This window comes from Dendrobates tinctorius, unplaced genomic scaffold (genome assembly GCF_039654945.1).
Source record: "Dendrobates tinctorius isolate UK_male_01 unplaced genomic scaffold, ASM3965494v1 ptg000155l, whole genome shotgun sequence".
Taxonomy (NCBI): domain Eukaryota; kingdom Metazoa; phylum Chordata; class Amphibia; order Anura; family Dendrobatidae; genus Dendrobates; species Dendrobates tinctorius.
In genome coordinates, this window is record NW_027361822.1 from 16,075,250 (window position 1) to 16,095,467 (window position 20,218).

Here is a 20,218-nt window from a genome sequence, read left to right on the forward strand (position 1 = left end):
AGGACAGAGGATTTTAAAGTAATCTGTTTGTCTTTCTATTCAAAACTGATGCTAGAGGTGGTTATCTCTACAGGCCGTAAATCTGTCATATCCCAGAATTTTGTCAGTACTGCTTACATCCATTGGCTAATCTTCTCTAATTACCTGTTCACATCAGGGGGGTCCCCTTGCGCAAATGTCTTCTCGAGTGCATAGCCGTACTTCAATATTGACTAAGATAACTGAGATGGCTTATAGAGTTGCAATTATTTCTATTTCAGTTATATTATTCAAAATTTAATAATAATCACATTTACTTTTGGCAGATGACTGTATCAGGAGGCTAACAAGAAATCCAATATTATCGGATTTTAAAGCAGCTGATTGTGGTACCATACAAAATACAAATGAAGAGCATGTCACTATACCAGATATACCATCAGCCCTTCACAGAGATCTATCATGTGATACTTTTAAACATGTTATACCTTCTGATTCATCCCAGACTGTTAAGCAAAGTAAAAGTCCCAGAATTGGTAATGACCACCAAAGAGCTCATGCAGGGCAGAAGCCGTATTCATTATTGGATTATGAGAAATCTTATAACACAGCAGAAAAGACTATTTCAGAATCGGAATATGGGAAATACTGTAGCAGTAAGCCAAGTCTTGAAAAACATCAAAGAATTCAGGGATTGCTGAAGCCTTTTTTATGTTCAGATTGTGGGAAATGTTATAACCATAAATCGCAGCTTGTTAGACATCAGAAAAGTCATACTGGGGAGAAACAGTTTTCATGTGTTCAATGTGGTAAAGGTTTTAACCAGAAATCAGATCTTGTTAGACATCAGAGAAGTCACACAGAGGCAAAACCATTTTCATGCTCTGAATGTGGGAAAAGTTTTAAGGACAAATACAGTGTTGTTATACATCAAAGAATTCACACTGGGGAGAAACCATTTTCATGTTCAGAATGTGGAAAACTCTTTAGCGTTAAATCTACTTTTGTTGCGCATCAGAAAATGCACACAGGGAACAAGCCATTTTCTTGTTCTGAATGTGGAAAATGTTTTATAGAGAAATTACGTCTTGTTAGACATCAGAAAATTCACACAATAGTGAAGCCATTTTCATGTTCAGAATGTGGAAAAAGTTTTATAGAGAAATTATGTCTCGTTAGGCATCAGAGAATTCACACAGGGGAGAAGCCATATTCGTGTTTAGAATGTGGAAATTCTTATAACCAGAAGTCAGATCTTGTTAGACATGAAAGAAGTCACACTGGTGAGAATCCATTTTCATGTTCAGAATGTGGCAAATATTTTAGCTGTAAATCTACTTTTGTCACACATCAGAGAAATCACACAGGAGAGAAGCCATTTTTATGTTCAGAATGTGGGAAATGTTTTACGGTGAAATTTCGTCTTGTTAGGCATCAGAGAATTCACACAAAGGAGAAACCATTTTAATGTTCAGAATATGGTAAGCATAGCAGTAACGTGTAAAGGCCCCGTCTCACTAAGCGATCTCGGTAGCGAGATCGCTGCTGAGTCACAACTTTTGTGACGTAACAGCGATCTCACCAGCAAGATCGCTGTGTGTGACAGCGATCAGCGAGCGGCCCCCCTGCCGGTATCGCTGATCGCTGCAAGAAATCTCTAGACATTTCTTTGGTCGCTGGTCTCCCGCTGGCCAGCACGCATCGCTGTGTGTGACAGGCGGGAGACCAGCGATCAGGTGTAAAAAATAATAAAAAAAAATAAAAAATATAGTTATTCTCACCTTCCGACGTCCCGTTCAGCCATCCTGCCTCTCTCCCCGCTCCGGTCCCAGTGATCCGTTGCACAAATGACCGCGAGACTTTCTTATTCCTCAAGACCGTGACATCTCGCGGTCATTCGTGCAAAGGATCACTGGGACCGGAGCGTGGAGAGAGGCGGGATGGCTGAATGGGACGTCGGAAGGTGAGCATAACTATATTTTTTATTTTGATTCTATTTTTTTCAGCGATGGCCAGCGATGCCGGGCGCTCGGCATCGCTGTGCTGATCGCTGGTGAAGCTGTCTGTGTGACAGCTCACCAGCGATCACATAGCGACTTACTAGCGATCCTGACACCTTGATATCGGTGTCGGGATCGCTGGTATGTCGCTTAGTGTGACGGGGCCTTAAGGCTATGTGCGCATGTTGAGTATTTCCTTGCTGAAATTTCTACAAGGTTTCTGCATCTCTTGGCAGCAAAAACATGTTTTGCCGCGATTCTTGGGAAGTTTTTACATGCGTTTTTGTACAGCAATGAAGACTTTTTTGAGCTAAATAAAGATATTAAAAAAAAAAAAAAGTTTTGTCATGTACACACGTTGTCAAAATTGTCAGTACCCCTCGTTTAATTACAGAAAAACCCACAATGGTGACAGAAACAACTTGAATCTGACAAAAGTAATAATACATCAAAAATCTTTGAAAATGAACAAATGAAAGTCAGACATTGCTTTTCAACCAGGCTTCCACAGAATTTAAAAGAAAAATAAAACTCATGAAATAGGCCTGGACAGAAATGATGGTGCCCCTGAAAATAATGTGACAAAAGGGACATGTTAAATCAAGGTGTGTCCACTAATTAGCATCACAGGTGTCTACAATCTTGGAATCAGTGAGTGGGCCCGTAGAGAGTGCTACAGATACCCACTGTGCTGTTTGGTGACATGGTGTGTATCACACTCAACATGTACAAGAGGAAGCAAAGGAAACAGTTGTCTCAGGAGATTAGAAAGAAAATTATAGACAAACATGTAAAAGATAAAAGTTATAAGACCATCTCCAAGCAGCTTGATGTTCCTGTGACTACAGTTGCACATATTATTCAGAAATTTAAGCTCCATGGGACTGTAGCCAACCTCCCTGGATGTGGCCGTAGGAGGAAAAATGATGACAAATGAAAGAGACTGATAATACGAATCGTAACAAAAGAGCCCAGAAAAACTTCTAAACAGATTAAAGTTGAACTTCAAGCTCAACGAACATCAGTGTCAGATCGCTCCACCTGTTGTATGAGCCAAAGTGGACTTCATGGGAGACGACCAAGGAGGACATCATTGTTTGAATAAAAAATCATAAAAAAGCCAGAATGAAATTTGCCAAACTACCTATTGACAAGCCACAAATCTTCTGGGGGAATGTCCTTTGGACAGATGAGACAAAAATAGAATTTTTGGCAAGGCCCATCAGCTATATGTCCACAGACGGAAAAATGAAGCATATCAAGAAAAAAACACTGTCCTTACTGTGAAACATGGAGGAGGCTCTGTTATGTCCTGGGGCTGCTTTGCTGCATCTGGCACAGGGTGTCTAGAATTTGTGCAGGGTACAATGAAATCTCAAGACTATCAAGGGATTCTAGAGAAAAATGTGCTGCCCAGTGTCAGAAAGCTTGGTCTCAGTCACAGGTCATTGGTCTTGCAACAGGATAATGACTCAAAACAAACAGCTAAAAACACCCAAGAATTGCTAAGAGTAAAACATTGGACTATTCTGAAGTGGCCTTCTATGAGCCCTGACCTAAATCATATTGAGCATCTTTGGAAAGAGCTTAAAACATGCTGTCTGGAAAAGGCCAAAATATGTGTCGAGGTGCAGAAGTCTCATTGCCAGTTACAGGAATCATTTGATTGCAATGATTGCCTCAAAAGGTTATGCAACAAAATATTAAGTTAACGGTAACATTTCTGTCCAGGTCTATTTCATGAGTTTTATTTATTTATTGTTTTTAATTCTGTGGAAGCATGGTTGAAAAGCAATGTCTGAATTTTCATTTGTTCATTTTCATAGATTTTTGATTTATTACTTTTGTCAGATTCAAGTTATTTTTGTCACCATTGTGGGTTTTTCTTTCATTAAACGAAGGGTACCAACAATTTTGACCATGTGTGCAATTTCTTGGTTCAACGCCACCTTTTTCATTCTGATGCAGTAGCATCAGAGTAATGGGATTAGGGCTTATGTCAGTAGCTGTCATTGACACCAAGCCTTAGGCTTAGTAATGAAAAGGTGTCAGTCCAACAACCTCATTACTAAGCCGATAAGTAAACACAAAGAAATACGCACATTGTCACCAGTCTATGTAGGAGTGTTAACAGAATGAACCTACATAGGCTGTAACCAGCAAATGTTAATTTAAAGAAAAAAAAATTGCATGGGCTCCCAGGTACATACATAACCAGCAGAGGAAAAGCTGATGTCTGATGTTAATATTCTGGTGAGGAGCCAATAGCCATTAAGATTCCCAGGCTATTAATATCAGCTCACAGCTGTCGGCTTAGCCTTTACTGGCTAGTTTACAGGGGGACCTGAGAAAAAACTGTAAAATCTAATCTTCAAAGGCTAGACAGACAGCTGCGGGCTGATATTAATAGCCTAGGAAGGAGCCATGGATATTGGCCACCCCAGGCTAAAAACATCAGCTCTCAGCTGCCTCAGAAAAGGTTCATCTACAAGATGTGCCAAATCTGGCGCTTAGCCTCTCTTCCCACTTGCCCTGTCATGGTGGCAAGTGGGGTAATGGTTGGGGAGGTTGATGTCACCCTTGTATTGTTAGGTGACATTAAGACCCGAGGTCAGTAATGGAGAGGTGTCTATAAGACGCCCCCATTACTAACCCCATAGTAATATAAAATAACAGATACCCAGATGACACAGACTCCTTTTTAATAAATCTTAATTAAACCATACACACCGAACGTCTAATCCACTTATGCCGTCTCCTGCAACAAAAAAGAGATAATTAACCGCAATGTTCCTCACCTGTCCGCCGAGAAGATAATCCATAGTGTCCCACGACGATCCTGATCACTTTGAGAGCAGTCACTGATATGACTGCTCTTAAAGATAGCTGGCGATACACTGACAGGAGGTAATTGCTTCCACAGTGCATCACTGAGCTGCCGTGAGAGAACTCACCGGAGTTCATCAGCTGGTCAGCTCCGTTGATCTCCCTTATGGCACCACTGCTGCGTGAGAAAGTTTTTATATGTTTTATTTACTTTGAATATATGTAATTATTTTACATGTTGTGTTTTTTTAAGTGCCAGCACAGGCGCCTGCTGAAGAGAGACTTCTTCTCCCATCAGCGGCTCCTGCTATCACTGTTATCAGTGACAGCAGACATAACCTGATGGGAGTAGTCTCATCAGCCCATGCCTGCTGACCTGCGGTAAGCTTTTTACCGCATGTCACTGCTGTGGGTCACAGTCACAGCTGTGGAGTCACTCTGACAGCATGACCCCGCAGTGCTTTGACCGATGGTCTAACCAGCAGTAGCGTTACTGCGGGTCACAGTCACCGCTGCAGCGACACACTGACATCTAACAGCAATGACCCCACAGCACTTTGGCTGACGGTCTTACCAGCAGTAACGTTACCGCCGATCAGAATCACCGCGCCAGTTTTTCCCACGTTGTCACACAGATGACAGCGTGAGAAACGCCATGGAAAGACCGTAAAAAAACGAACAAAAACTCAACAAATTTGCAATCATTTTTATACCTGCGTTTTTGCTGTGGATTTGACAGACTTAATTGAAGTCAATGTGTGGGAAACGCTGCAGAAACGCACAAAGAATTGACGTGCTGCAGAAAAAATGCTCTGAAAATACTCCAAGGAAATTCACTGATCATGTGCACAGCACTTTAGGATTGTCTTTGAATTAGCTTGCACAAGGTTTCCATAGCGTTTTTGGCCTATTTCCGCAGGGGAAAAAATACCGCGAAAACGCATCCAAACCCACTGTGTGCAACGGTTGATTCAGGGGATTCAGATTCATCTTGCCGTAGCAACTGTCATCTCCTTCTGTTTGCTGAAAATCTAACTTTACTAAAGACAGATTTTACCAGTGAACTGAGACCAAATGATAATAATAATACATTTTATTTCTATAGCGCCGACATATTCCGCAGCACTTTACATTTCGGAGGGGATTTGTACAGACAATAGAGATTACAGCATAACAATAATCACATAGATCATAACAGATACCAAGAGGAATGAGGGCCCTGCTCGCAAGCTTACAATCTATGAGGATCAATTCAAGAGTAGAAAGACATTTTTCTGCAATAAGATTCTTACAAAAAGTATTGTGTACTATTGTTTTATGAAAAATAAACTAAAAACAACAGTTACTCTTCGAGTCCTATTTTGTTGAGAAAATTCAGACATAGACAAGTCATTTTTATGTTCAAGATGTGACTATTATAGCCCTAAATCATATCTCATTACACATCAGCAAATTTACACAGGTAAAATCTATTTTCATGTGGATTTTTTTTGTAACCAGACATCAGAGTTTATGATTCATATTAAATTTACATAGAGGAAATCCCATATTCATTCAGAATTCGTGAAGGTTTTAGCATGGAAACTGCTCTTGTTATGCTTCAGATAATTCAAAGTATTGGAGAAACCATACTCTCATATCAATCAAGCAAAAAGTATGATGCTGGGTGAGGAAACCTGCTTAGGAGGCGGTAGCTTTTAAGTGCTATGTCTCACCCATTTCATTTAACACCTCTTTTTTTCATATGAAAGAAAACACTAAATGAGAATAAAACAACATATCTAAAAATGTATTTACATTTTAAAGAATTATCTTATTTTTAGGACGCACCAGACCATAAGACGCACCTAGGTTTTAGAGGAGGAAATAAGAAAAAAAAAAATTGAAGCAAAAAATGTGGTCAATTCTGTACTTAATATTCCCTATTTTGGCATATATGGTCCCCCTCACCCCTATCCTGGTATGCATGGCACCCTGATACCTATCCTGGTGTGCATGGCACCCTCATCCCCATCCTGGTATGCATAGCCCCTTCATCCCCATCCTGGTATGAATTACCTACTCATTTCTATCCTGGTATGCATTGTCCCCCTCATCCATATCCTGGTATGCATTGTCCCCCTCATCCCTATCCTGGTATGCATGGCCCCATCCTTATCCTGGTATGATTGGCCTCATCCCATCCTGGTATGCATGGCCCTCTCATCCCTATCCTGGTATGCATGGCCCTCTCATCCCTATCCTGGTATGCATAGCCCTCTCATCCCTATCCTGGTATGTATTGCCCCTTCATCCCTTATCCTGGTATGCATGGTCCCCCTCATCCCTATCCTGTCATGCAAAACAAAAAAAATTATACTTACCTTCCTGCGCTCCCACACAGCGTCTTGTTCCGATGCCAGCAGCTGCGTTATGCTTGTAAGCAGCACATGGCATTGATGTCATGCGCTGCTTACAAGCTGAGGACAACTACCAGAATACTCACTGATCTCCTCGCTGGGACTGTGCGTGGAGAGCAGTGAGTATCCATTGCTCTTTAATAGCGAGCACAGTGTTAGCCGCAGCCACCAGGTTCCTAAAGCTGCCTGGCGTTCATGTGTGCCACTACTAAAAGGAATGAATATTCACTGCATTCCATGCCTATGGGAGTGGAGAGCAGTAAATATTCATTGCCTTAAGTAGCAGGGACACATGAATGCCAGGCAGCTGCGGGAAGCCGCCTGCTGAGGCTAACAGCGTGTCAGCGATTAAAGAGAAATGAATATTCTTTTTCATCAGATAAATTTTTATTAAACATAACATAAAACTTCGAACAGATATTACATGGCAATACTTGTTTCACAAATTAAACTGTGTTCCAAATTATTATGCAAAAAGAGTTTAGGAGTGATAAGGTTAGAATTTTTTTTGTTTGTCATTTAAACTCATTGATGGTGATGTGTGTCAGGGCTCTTTATATCACTGAAAGCAATTGCAGATACCTGTGCAAATTAGTTTGGCAGGTGTGTCCAAATAAAGGCAAGACTACTTAAGAAGGATGTTCCACATTATTAAGCAGCCTACATTTTTTGCCAAAATGGGAAAGAAAAAGGATGTGTCGGCTGCTGAGAAGCAACAAATTGTGGAGTATTTAGGTCAAGACATGACTACAATCAACATTGCCAAGACACTTCATCGTGATCATCGCACAATCAAGAAGTATGTAGCTGATTCCCAGCACACACGTGTGCGTGCTGATAAGGAAAAATTGAGGACTCTTTCCAACAGGCAATTGCGTCAGGTTAAAAGAGCAGCTGCAAAAATGCCTTGTCATAGCAGCAGACAAGTTTTTGAAGCTGCTGGTGCCTCCAAAGTCCCCCGAACAACAAGATTCAGGGTCCTTCAGAGGTTTGCAGCTGTGCGTAAGCCATCCTGTCGACCACCTCTATCCACTGCACAGAAGCAGAAACGGCTCCAGTGGGCCAAACGATACATGAAGACTGACTTCCAAACTGTTTTGTTCACCGATGAGTGCCGTGCAACGCTCGATGGTCCGGATGGAGTGGAGGATGGCTGGTTGATGGACACCCCATGAAAACACGGCTAAGGCGCCAACAAGGAGGAGGTGGAGTAATGTTTTGGGCTGGAATCATGGAGAGAGAGATTGTCGGCCCCTTTAGGATCCCTGAAGGGGTAAAGATGAACTCCATAATCTATGTGGAGTTTCTAAAACAGCACTTCCTGCCATGGTTCAAGAGGAAGAACCGCGCTTTCCGCAGCAAGATCATTTTCATGCATGATAATGCACCGTCTCATGCTGCAAATAACACATCTGCATCTCTGGCTGCTATGGGCATAAAAGAGGACAAACTTTTGGTATGGCCACCATCTTCCCCTGACTTCAACCCCATTGAGAACCTCTGGAGCATCATCAAAAGGAGTGTCTATGATGGCGGGAGGCAGTTCACATCTAAGCAACAGCTCTGGGAGGGTATTCTGTCCACATGCAAACAATTGAAGCACAAACCATCCAAAAACTGACAAATTCAATGGACGAGAGAGTTCAGAAGCTTCTTTCGAACAAGGGGTCCTATGTGCAAATGTAACATCACCTAGAATAAAGTTTTGACTTGAAAACTGTTTGATTTCATTTTGTAATAAGCTGATAATGCTTATAATTTCACAATTGACCATTTTTTTGTTCAAAATAAAAAGGTTGAAAACTCTGCTGTGCATAATAATTTGGAACATGCATTTTGAGTGTTTCTTATTTTTAAAAATATACTGTTTTCATAGGCAGTTTGTTCAAAAAAACATTGCAATTATGCTAGATTATTAGATGACTGGAAAATAACAATGACTGCAATTCATATAGGTAATTTTGAGAAAATATGAGGAAATATTTTTCGCATAATAATTTGGAACACAGTGTATAGTAAATCCCCCCCCCCTTCCCTTACTCCTCACATGGAGACCTTGCCCAGTACAAACAACACAACGTCCATCATTTAACAATATCCAACCATATTACAGTTTACCGTGAGTTTTATGCTACAACTAGCTGAAGAGCCCACGCTGCCCGGGCATAGTAACTAACTGTGGTTAGTTATAGCAAATTATAATTATCCTCCATCCCATAGTCCCGTGCCCATATACCCATGATACATATCCACGATCCCATAGGCCCGTGCCCATATACCCATCATACATATCCTCCATCCCATAGTCCCATGTCCATATACCCATCATACATATTCGCCATCCCATAGTCGAGTGCCCATATACCCGTCATACATATCCTCCATCCTATAGTCCAGTGCCCATATACCCATCACACATCCTCCATCCCATAGTCCCGTGCCCATATACCCATCATACATATCCTCCATCCCATAGTCCAGTGCCCATATACCCATCACACATCCTCCATCCCGTAGTCAACCATTATGACATCATAATGAGCGGTGGGGCTTGCAACCTATGATGACATCAGCGTCGCCATGGCAACCATTATGACATAATGAGGGGCGGGGCTTGATACACACACACTTTTTCCCCATTATGTAGATAGGGGCAAAATTGGTGAATTGGAACACGCAAGGTTAAAATTTCGCCTCACAACATATCCTAGGACACTCTCGGGGTCCAGACGTGTGACTATGCCAAATTTTGTGGCTGTAGCTGCGACAGTGCGGATGCCAATCCCGGACAAACACACATACACACATGCAAACATACATACATACATGTATACATACACACACTTGAGCTTTATATATTAGATAGTACATACAGGTGTTACTCTAATTAATACTATCCAACCATAGCTGCCATAGTTTATGGAAGTAATCCTGTTTATTCCTCTGGTGTAAATACTTCTTTCAAGTTGAATTCTATTGTAACTCTCTTCTAATCGGTCTCTCTCTTACCAAACTCTCCCCCCTCCAATCTGTCTTGAATGCTGCTGCCAGGATCATATTCCTCGCCAATCGTTACACCGATGCCTCTACCTTGTGCCAGTCATTACACTGGCTACCCATCCACTAAAGAATCCAGTACAAACTTATTACCCTCACCCACAAAGCTCTTCATGGCTTAGCACCACCCTACATCTCCTCCCTTATTTCAGTATACTACCCTACCCGTGCCCTCCGTTCTGCTGATGACCTGAGGTTAGCATCCACAATAATCAGAACCTCCCACTCCCGTCTCCAAGACTATACACGTTCTGCGCCAATTCTTTGGAATGCACTTCCCAGGTCAATACGATTAGTCCCCAATCCCCACAATTTTAAGCGTGCCCTGAAAATGCATTTATTCAGACTGGCCTACCGCCTCAACACATTAACCTAATCTATCCCTGTGTGGCACAGCCAAAAGTATTTACCATAACCAGGTTCCCCACATCATGTTCCCACATGCTTTATACATCCATTAGCCCTCTGTGTCTGTACTGTTACACACTTAACATTATGGCTGGTCCATACAATCAGGGCAACTCTTACCACCCACCTTTCGTGTCTCCCTTTTTTCCTCATAGATTGTAAGCTTGCGAGCAGGTCCCTCATTCCTCTTGGTATCTGTTATGATCTATGTGATTATTGTTATGCTGTAATGTCTATTGTCTGTACAAGTCCCCTCTGAAATGTAAAGTGCTGCGGAATATGTCGGCGCTATAGAAATAAAATTTATTATTATTATAATTCGTTTGAGCAATAAATTTGCGTCTGGACAGGGGCTCCTCTCTAATCCAATATTTTGCAATGAATTTTCTGGCAATAAACTATAATCTCGCAATTACTATTTTGGTCTTGCTGTCTGTTTTTATTTCTTCCACGTATCCTAATACACATGTCAATGGGTCCCTAGGGACAATGCTCCTATTCACCATTTTCATATGGCTCAACACTATGATCCAAAAGGGGGACAATCTTGGACAATGCCAAAACATATGCAGTATGTCTGCCTGAGATTGCGAGCACCTTGGGCAGTCGGAGTTAGACCTCAACCCTGCTTTAAATAACATCAGGGGTTCTATACACCCTGTGGATCACATACAGCTGTGACATTCTCCCACACTCGCTCATAGATATCTTGGGTACATATTCTAGAATAGTCTCCCACCTATCGTTGTTTATCTCTCCCAAGTCTGCCTCCCACTTCCTTCTATCTTTGATAGGGTGTCCTCCCACAAAAGGCGTGCAGCAGGTCTTTATATACTTCAGATTCAGTCACTTTCATTCTGTAAGAAAAAGTTCTTACTGAGAGCTGGAAGAGCTGGAAAAATATGCAGACGATCCTCTTATCAAGCTGAGGTTGAAGTTTATTAGGAGATACTCGGCAGAACAGGTACAGATAGTCAGTGAAGTTGAAGCATGCAGGCACAAAACAGGAATTCAGATGGGCAGAGATTCGCTGGGAAGTCTGGCGATGAAAAGGCTCCAGCCCTGGCCATGGTATGGCACAGCGGCATAATGGCGGTGGAATGGCCCCGAGCAACAGTAACAGGGGCTTCTTATACATAATACAGACAGAGAAAGCTGCATTTTGCCGCAGAGGGCGTTTACATGATAATTCTGGAGAAACGTGGTTTAGAACAAAGAATATAATGACATAATACGAAGACATTAATTAACGTTTCCCCAAACAACACTAAAACCCATAAAAGTCATTGTTATCTATAGCTACTGTCCTCAATCTTATCAATGCTTCCAGCCTAAATACATAAATTCATGCATTTGACATTTTAATGAATTTGTTCTCTACCAACACTATCACGTATACACACATTGACCATATATTTGTTAACCCTATTCCCCTATTGATCCGATTTTCCTTTATGCACGTCTGCTAGGAGACATGATCTCATTTTACATCCACTTTTCCAAAGTACATCTTATTATTTCTATTGTAAAAGTTGAATCTGTGTCCTAACTTTCACAAGATGGCTGTCTGGTTCATCATGGCAGCTCAGTATATTACAGCTGACCATTCTCTTACATGTTCCACTGTTTTTAAGTATGAAATCTATTGTGAGGTCTGTTTGCATTTCTATAACCGTCTATATTGAAAGAGATTTAGCCTTGGGAATTGAAATTCTTCCTGCAACATTTCATATGACAGGCTTCCCTTGGTAAATCAGCTGACAGATCATGCCAATACAGATTTCTTTTAACACCAAATCCCTTCATATTACTGAACTCCTTACATCTTATTAGTTCTATTGTAAAAGTTGAATCAGTGTCCTAACTTTCACAAGATGGCTGTCTGGTTCATCATGGCAGCTCAGTATATTATAGCTGACCATTCCCTTACAAGTCCCCCTCTTGTACTCTATCCAGAGTACAACATACAGTACTGTAATATTCATGGGTGAATTATTGAAAATAAGAATTTGGGGGTAATTCAGCACTTTATGCATGTGTGTGTGTAAGGCAAAAGTCCCTAAAAATAGCACAAACACATAATAAAAAAATTCAAATATTAGTCCAAAAAAAATAAGTTGCACAATAATTAAGTCTATTGCTCTTTTTCTTCTCATTCTTTGGCTTCTGGATTTTCCTGATCTTCTTCCCCTCTCACGCTATCAGAGTCCCACTGTATAGTGTGAAACATCTCCTGATCATCCAATAAGTTCATGGTCCCAGGAGTCGAATATGAAAATCTTCAGCTGACCTGGAGAAAATAGAAAAAAAAGGAGTATCAGTCATAACCAGAAATCTCAGTAAAATAATTAAGAAGTCTACACTGATCGATATGAACAATTTTAACACCATTGTAGCTTGATTTGAGCAAAGACTTAATCATTGTTGTTGGGATGTAAGGCACTAGCCTGTCATTAACCCTTTTGTAGTACAGGCACTCCCCCTCAATGGGCAGGGACTCGAGGGAATTGAACAGGGCTGAGTCTCCATCCTTCTCCTGTGCCTTTACAAGATCTTGAAGAGAAAAAAGGGGGGCTCTCGGGGTTTTTATAGCGACTGCAGCGATGACTTCTTGGGGATATTTGTCATCTCCCGTAAGGGTAGCTTCCTTGGCTGCGTGGTCTACATATGCATTGCCAATGATGTGGGGGTCAGGAATCAGCCTCTGGTGCCCTTTAATTTTACAGAAGGACCATAAATTCGGGAATTCTTTGCCCCGCTGTTCAATTTGTTTGAGAATGTCTGCATGTTGTAAAGGCTTATTCTGTGAGTCAACCATCCCTCTCAGGGCCCATACATTGAGATACAGGGTGAGGGAGGAAACAACATAGGCACTGTCACTGAAGATATTCATTGGCTCTGTACACACAAGAATGACCTGTAAAGCTGCTTCCAATTCAGCTCTTTGAGCGGAGAAATGACCAGGGAGTTTATACTGCAGCAGCGGCTTAGCTAGAAGCCACACTGTGAAGCCTGTGACGTAGTGCCCCTCATGCCAATATCGAGCTCCCTTGATATAGGCACAAGGGGTTCCTTCCTGGAAATCCGCTCAGAAGGGAGATGGAGTAACATTAGCCTGTTCAATTTGACAATCGTGACTTTTTCCTGCATATTGCATCATCTGGGCTAAGTGATATTTATCACCCACTTCGACTTGTAGGTCTCTAGTCTCAAAATCAATGATCCATTGGGCCATTCTCTGTGAATTAATACCTGAAGCTTTTCCTTTCAACAAAGTTTTTAAAGTGACATGCAGGGTTTGTAAAATTAAAGGAGAAAACCTCACTATATGTCTCACTTGATTCATAGTCCAGTGCACGCCCAGTAGGTGCTTCATGCACAAAGTGAATCCTTTTTCCACAGGGGTCAGCAACCTAGAGTAGTAACCTAGGGCATACAACTGACTAGACACTTCTGGGCTTTCTTTGGGCCATTTTTGTAGAAGCACAGAAGAAATAGAGATATCACCGGTGTGAGTCTGAATGTAAGATGGCTGGGAAAGGTCAGGATTAACCAATGCAGTAGCTACCGTAAGGGCGCGCTTCAAACCATCAAAAGCCTGTAAGGCTGCCCCCTCTATATTGACAGGGGCAAAGTCATCAACATTTTTCAATAAATCATACAGTGGTTTAGCCAGATAAGCGAAATCTTCAATAAATTCTCTGGAAAAATTGATAAGACCCAAAAATTTTCAGAGCTCAGTAATATTAGTTGGTATGGGGACAGCTTGAATAGCTTTAACCCTGTCATGCATGAGTTTCTTTCCTTCTGCGGAGACAGACACACCCAGAAATTTAACCTCTGATTTCATCAATTGTACTTTGTCTAGACTCATTTTGAGTCCTGCATTTTGTAAAGCCTGACAAACATTTTCAAGGGTCTCTTTGTGTTCACATTCATCGACATTTTGAATCAATAAATCATCAACATACTGTAAGACTTTGTCTCCGTAGCCAAGGGGTTCTAACACTTGAGCCAATGCCTAATGGAAATACACAGGAGAACTGTGAAATCCCATTGGCAACCACGTGAACAAGTAATGCACATTCTCAAAAGTGAATGCAAAGTGGAGGGCAGATTCAGGTGTTAGGGGTACTGAGAAAAAGCCATTTGCAATGTCCAAACAAGAAAACACTTTACAATCACTCCTCAGCTGTGACATAACTTCAGGGACAGATGCAACAAGGTGAGCTGCTGAGGGAGTGTACTTATTTACAAGTCTCAGGTCTACCACCATTTGAAAACGCCATCTTCCTTTTTTACAGGTAGAATAGGACTGTTACATGGGGAATTACTTTTCACAACAACACCTTGTTTTTTTTAATTCACTTACTGCAATCCTTATGTAAGGGATTGTGTCCTCAGGAATACGGTACTGACGCTGGAAAGGAGGCAGTTTTTCATCATCAGTTTTAACCTGAGTTTGCATTAACCCACAATCAGTTTTCTTTGAGATCCACAATTCAGGGAACCTTTGCTTCAATTCATTTTTCAAAACATCATTGTCAGCATTTTCAACATTTTCATTAGTACATACAGTAATCCGAAACTAGCAAAGGGTAATTTGTGACTCTCCTCCTCCTCCTTCTCCTCCTCCTCCTCCTCCTCCTCCACAGGTACAATTACAGAACAGATAGTGGCTTCTTTATTCCGCCACAAGAGTTTGTTACATAAATCAACAACAATTCCCATTGCTCCCAAAGCATCAGTACCCAAAATAGTGTGCCGTAACTGTGGGTTTACCCAAAAAGCGCATCGAAGATGCCTTTGCTTCGATCCCCCTGTGTCCTGAAATCTCAGGTTTACTGAATGACTTTTTACTGCTTGAATACAGGAGCCCAAAGTGGTAGTCTCAGGCAGTCCAGGGGGTGACTGCAATTTGTGTCTTGTTACTGAAACTGAGGCTCCTGTATCAATGAGGACGTCTTCCCATGGAAGCCCCTCTATTCTCCCTTTGACATAAGGTCTTCTGTCCTTGCCCAGGGAAAGGTGGGCAAGGGGAACAGGGGGAGCACCCCCTCAGTGTTACCTGCCGTGGAAAGCCCGAAAAATCCATCATCCCCATCTGAACACGACTTTCGTCCAACAGCTGCCACCCCCTCTCCAAAGAGATCCTCAGTCAGGGTCCGGTCCTCATGTTCCTGTAGCTCCCTGATCAGCGGAGCATAGGGACGAGGAGGAGTGACCCTTCCCTGAATAGCATGGACCTCCAGGCATGGATGAGTGGGAGCTGTTGGGGAAGGAGCAGGAGCAGAAGGCTCCTGAGAGACTGGGTTAACCATTTGGAGACCATTATACTGCTGGTACTGCCTATGGTCATTCACTGCTGGATACGGAGGTCTAACTCCGAAAGGTGGTCTAGAGAACTCCCGGGGCCATTGGGGGTTAAATGGCGCCTGGGGTTCTCGGGGTACAGTCCCTGGCACCAGGTTGGGACAGAAACGTCTAACGTGTCCCAGATGTCCGCAAAAGTAACACAGGGGAGGACCTCTCATGGGATCCCGTGGGGGAATCTGCCGAACGGAACCTGCCCATTCTCGGGAGCTGACCATACCCCCCGGAATTCCTGGCCTTCCTGAATCAGCAGATACACCCACAAGGTGAATGGTATGCAAAAACATTGGACTCATCACCCTTCACCTAGGACTGCATTGTCCTGACATTGGTTAACAAAGCCCCCACAACATCTTCAATAGATTCAGCATTTTGCAAAACTCCTGATTTAAAAACCCCTTCCAAGGGCACTTTTTTTTTACAAATTGTTCCATCATAGCAAATTTATCACCCTGGTCCATAGTATCTAAAGTCTTATCAAACACAACACACCAGGCTGCAACCCATTTATCTGCCTCTATTCTGAGATCACTCCCTTTCTTAATTTTAAAGGAATCTAACAATGCAGGAGAGGGCTTTCTCCCCCCTAACTTCTGTGAGATCACAAACTTCATTCCTCCCTGGGGTTCTGTCAGATCATATTGAATCCCTTTGGTTTGCTGAGCTTTAAGATGGGACATGAACTCAGGAGGCACAAAAGACATGAAATAACGGGAAGCATCCTCCTTAGATGTAATTTGGAATTTATCTAGCCATGATTCAAAACCAAGAACATTACGAAACACTCCCTTTCTTTCCTCCCAATTAGGCAAAATTTAACAAATTTAAGATGGACCAGGGACATTTGGCCGGGGATTTTTCTCAGGGTAGAAGCAGTGTCAAATTTAAAGTCTACCTGGGATGAATCATCTCTTTCCTCCTCTTCTGCCAGCTCTTTACAACTGTGTCTGCATGTGCTGAAGCTGTCGGGACAATCTATCCTGTGTGATTGTGTATTCTCTCAGCCAGTCTCCTAACATCGACTTCCATTCTGAGACTGTATTTACATCAGCCCCGCACTTCTCCACTGCAGACTCCATCTGTGCTATAAGTACTCTCAAAGGCTGCAACTCACCCCCCTCCCTCTGTGTTTCCTCTGCTTGCTTCAATGTCTAATTCAACTGTTCTAATCTCTCTCCATGGGTGATCCCATGTACATACTGTGGTGTAGGCTGCCTATCAAGAGCCTGATCAAAAGTTATGACTGTCTTACACAAAGCCGCTACTCGGCTACTATTCTTCCCAAGCGAATTTTTTCTATCTAATTCCCTGTTTTCTTTAGTAAACCAATGCATACAATTTAACCACGTGGTTTCAACATTAACCCCCTCCAGCTGGGGTGTGCCAGCATATTTCTCTGCCTGCTTCCGTAACCACTCCATATTTACAGTGGCCTACAAGGACGAATTTTTCTCTGTTCTAGTATCAACAAATGCAATTTAAGCAGAGTTAGATACTCACACCTCTCTCGGATGTAACACCTGCTGCAGAGTCGACCAAAAATATCAAAAGAGGTGCAGCCGTGATTCCAGCCTCACTCGTTTCGCTTGCCAAGCGTCTCCCCACGCCGTTTCAAAGCTTCTTGCTACCCGGCACAAAAAAGTTCTCACGTCCTTGTAGATAACTTCTTCTTCTTGGTTGCACATATATTTTTTATAGTCTTTTTTTCTTCTGTAGTTTTCTTATAAAAAAATCGGGCAGGCTGACTCGGAGCGATCACGAGAGGTTCTCCTTCAGGCTGACTTCCTTTGATCGGTTTAACGCATGGCCACACGTGTTTTTTATTTTTTCTTCACTCTTCCAACCTCCAAGACCTCATCCAAAAATTCTTCCAATGGTTCTTCTGGAGGCAGCTCTCCGGAGCCACTCCTCTTGGCTGGCAATTGACACTTGTAAGAAAAAGTTCTTCCTGAGAGCTGGAAGAGCTGGAAAAATATGCAGACAATCCTCTTATCAAGCTGAGGTTAAAGTTTATTAGGAGATACACGGCGGAACAGGTACAGATAGTCAGTGAAGTTGAAGCATGCTGGCACAAAACAGGAATTCAGACAGGCAGAGATTCGCTGGGAAGTCTGGCGATGAAAAGGCTCCAGCCCTGGCAATGGTGTGGCACAGCGGCATAATGGCGGTGGAATGGCCCAGAGCAACAGTGTCAGGGGCTTCTTATACATAATACAAACAGAGAAAGCAACATTTTGCCGCAGAGGGTGTTTACATGATAATTCTGGAGAAACATGTGATTTAGAACAAAGAATATAATGACATAATATGAAGACATTAATTAACATTTCCCCAAACAACACTAAAACCCATAAAAGTCATTGTTATCTATAGCTACTGTCCTCAATCTTATCAATGCTTCCAGCCTAAATTCATGCATTTGACATTTTACTTAATTTTATCTCTACCAACACTATCACGTATACACACATTGACCATATATTTGTTAACCCTATTCCCCTATTGATCCGATTTTCCTTTATGCAAGTCCGCTGTCTGCTAGGAGACATGATCTCATTTTACATCCACTTTTCCAAAGTACATCTTATTAGTTCTATTGTAAAAGTTGAATCTGTGTCCTAACTTTCACAAGATGGCTGTCTGGTTCATCATGGCAGCTCAGTATATTATAGCTGACCATTCTCTTACACGTTCCACTGTTTTTAAGTATAAAATCTATTGTGAGGTCTGTTTCTATGACTGTCTATATTGAAAGAGATTTAGCCTTGGAAATTGAAATTCTTCCTGCAACATTTCATATGACAGGCTTCCCTTGGTAAATCAACTGACAGATCGGGCCAATACAGATTTCTTTTATCTCACCAAATCCCTTCATATTACTGAACTCCTCAAAATAGCTGTGATCCCAGATAGGCAAAATCCTAGTGAAGTGAGTTACCCCCTGTGAGGCAGTGAGGGGAGTAATATGCGAGGTCGCTATGTGTCCCCCAGGATGAGCATGGAGTCCTATTAGGGCCTTGTGTTCACAGCAGGACGCCTGTGAGTCACAAGGCAGAGATAAAAGCAAGCATGGACCTTGTCATGTTATTTGGCAAGGCATTATTCGGTAAAACACGGAATGAGCTTTTATTTTTGGAGCGATCTACAGGATGGGTAGTGGGGTAGGTCACTCCCCTCCAGAGCCAGGTCTTACAATTGGCCATGGCCACAGATTCCTGTTTAAACCCTGCAGTGTAGGGTTTGGGGTGTGTCAGTTTAGAGTGTTGTAACCTGCGGAGCAGAAGGCTTTAGCAGAGCTCCATCTGTGTGAGCTTGCACAGAGCCAAAGGAGCAATCTCCTGGCACCCCGCCGTGTGATACGGAGATGTCGTCGCCCTCAGCAACCAGACTCCCATGGATTGTTGTTGTTTCCCAGCTGCGATCCAGAGATTGCCGTGTGCTGTACCTTATGTAAGTGTGGACATTAAAGCACGTTTGCTGTGAATTGTTCATGTGGTCACTGTCACACTGAAACCATCCCTGCTGCACTACAATTGGTTGGAGAATGCAGGCAGTGTGAACTGAGGCATTATCCATAGCGTGCTGCATGTCCGTAATAAAGCCGGCAACGCTACAAATCAACCACCAACAGAGAAAAAAAGGAACAAAAGATCCAAAAATGCAAAATTTTGTTTCAATAAATAAAAAATATATCATGAACACTGTAAAGTACATATAATAGATACAGAGCACATATGAAGAGGTAAATACCTCACCTGGATATATAGAAAAGCTTAGTTGTGAATAAGACGAATTGTATAGGGTCACAACATATAGGTCAAAAAGCAGCATGAACTCATATAATACAAGTCCTCATTGTGCACCATAAGGAAGGATAAAATAACATTACCCCTTCATGAGCAAAAAACATCGCTCACATAATATCAATCCTCCTAGTGCACCATATGGGAATAAATAAAAGTCCCATATGGCATAAATAGATAAATTATCAGGTATAAATATCGCAAAATTCACCATACATAAATTATCAACATACCTGTAGTCATGTTGCCGCCTAGGTTGTGGACCCGTGACGCACCCCGACGCGCGTTTCACCGCCTCTGCAGTTTTATCAGGAGGTATGTAAGCGTTGTATCTGACCCCTTTAAATAGCCCCTGCATGTGTCTCTGAGCATC

At 42.2% G+C, this 20,218-nt stretch overlaps 1 protein-coding gene across 2 annotated transcripts in view; it reads left to right on the plus strand.

The window, feature by feature from the left end:
* Window positions 1-2,318, plus strand: part of LOC141051089 (uncharacterized) — a 40,233-nt gene extending 37,915 nt beyond the window's left edge. For both annotated transcript variants that reach the window (XM_073547955.1, XM_073547956.1), the window contains one exon: window positions 306-2,318. In XM_073547955.1, the coding sequence (XP_073404056.1) occupies window positions 306-1,447 (1,142 nt within the window). In that variant the 3' untranslated portion in view covers window positions 1,448-2,318. The remainder of the gene's footprint in view (window positions 1-305) is intronic.
* Window positions 2,319-20,218: the final 17,900 nt, after the last annotated feature.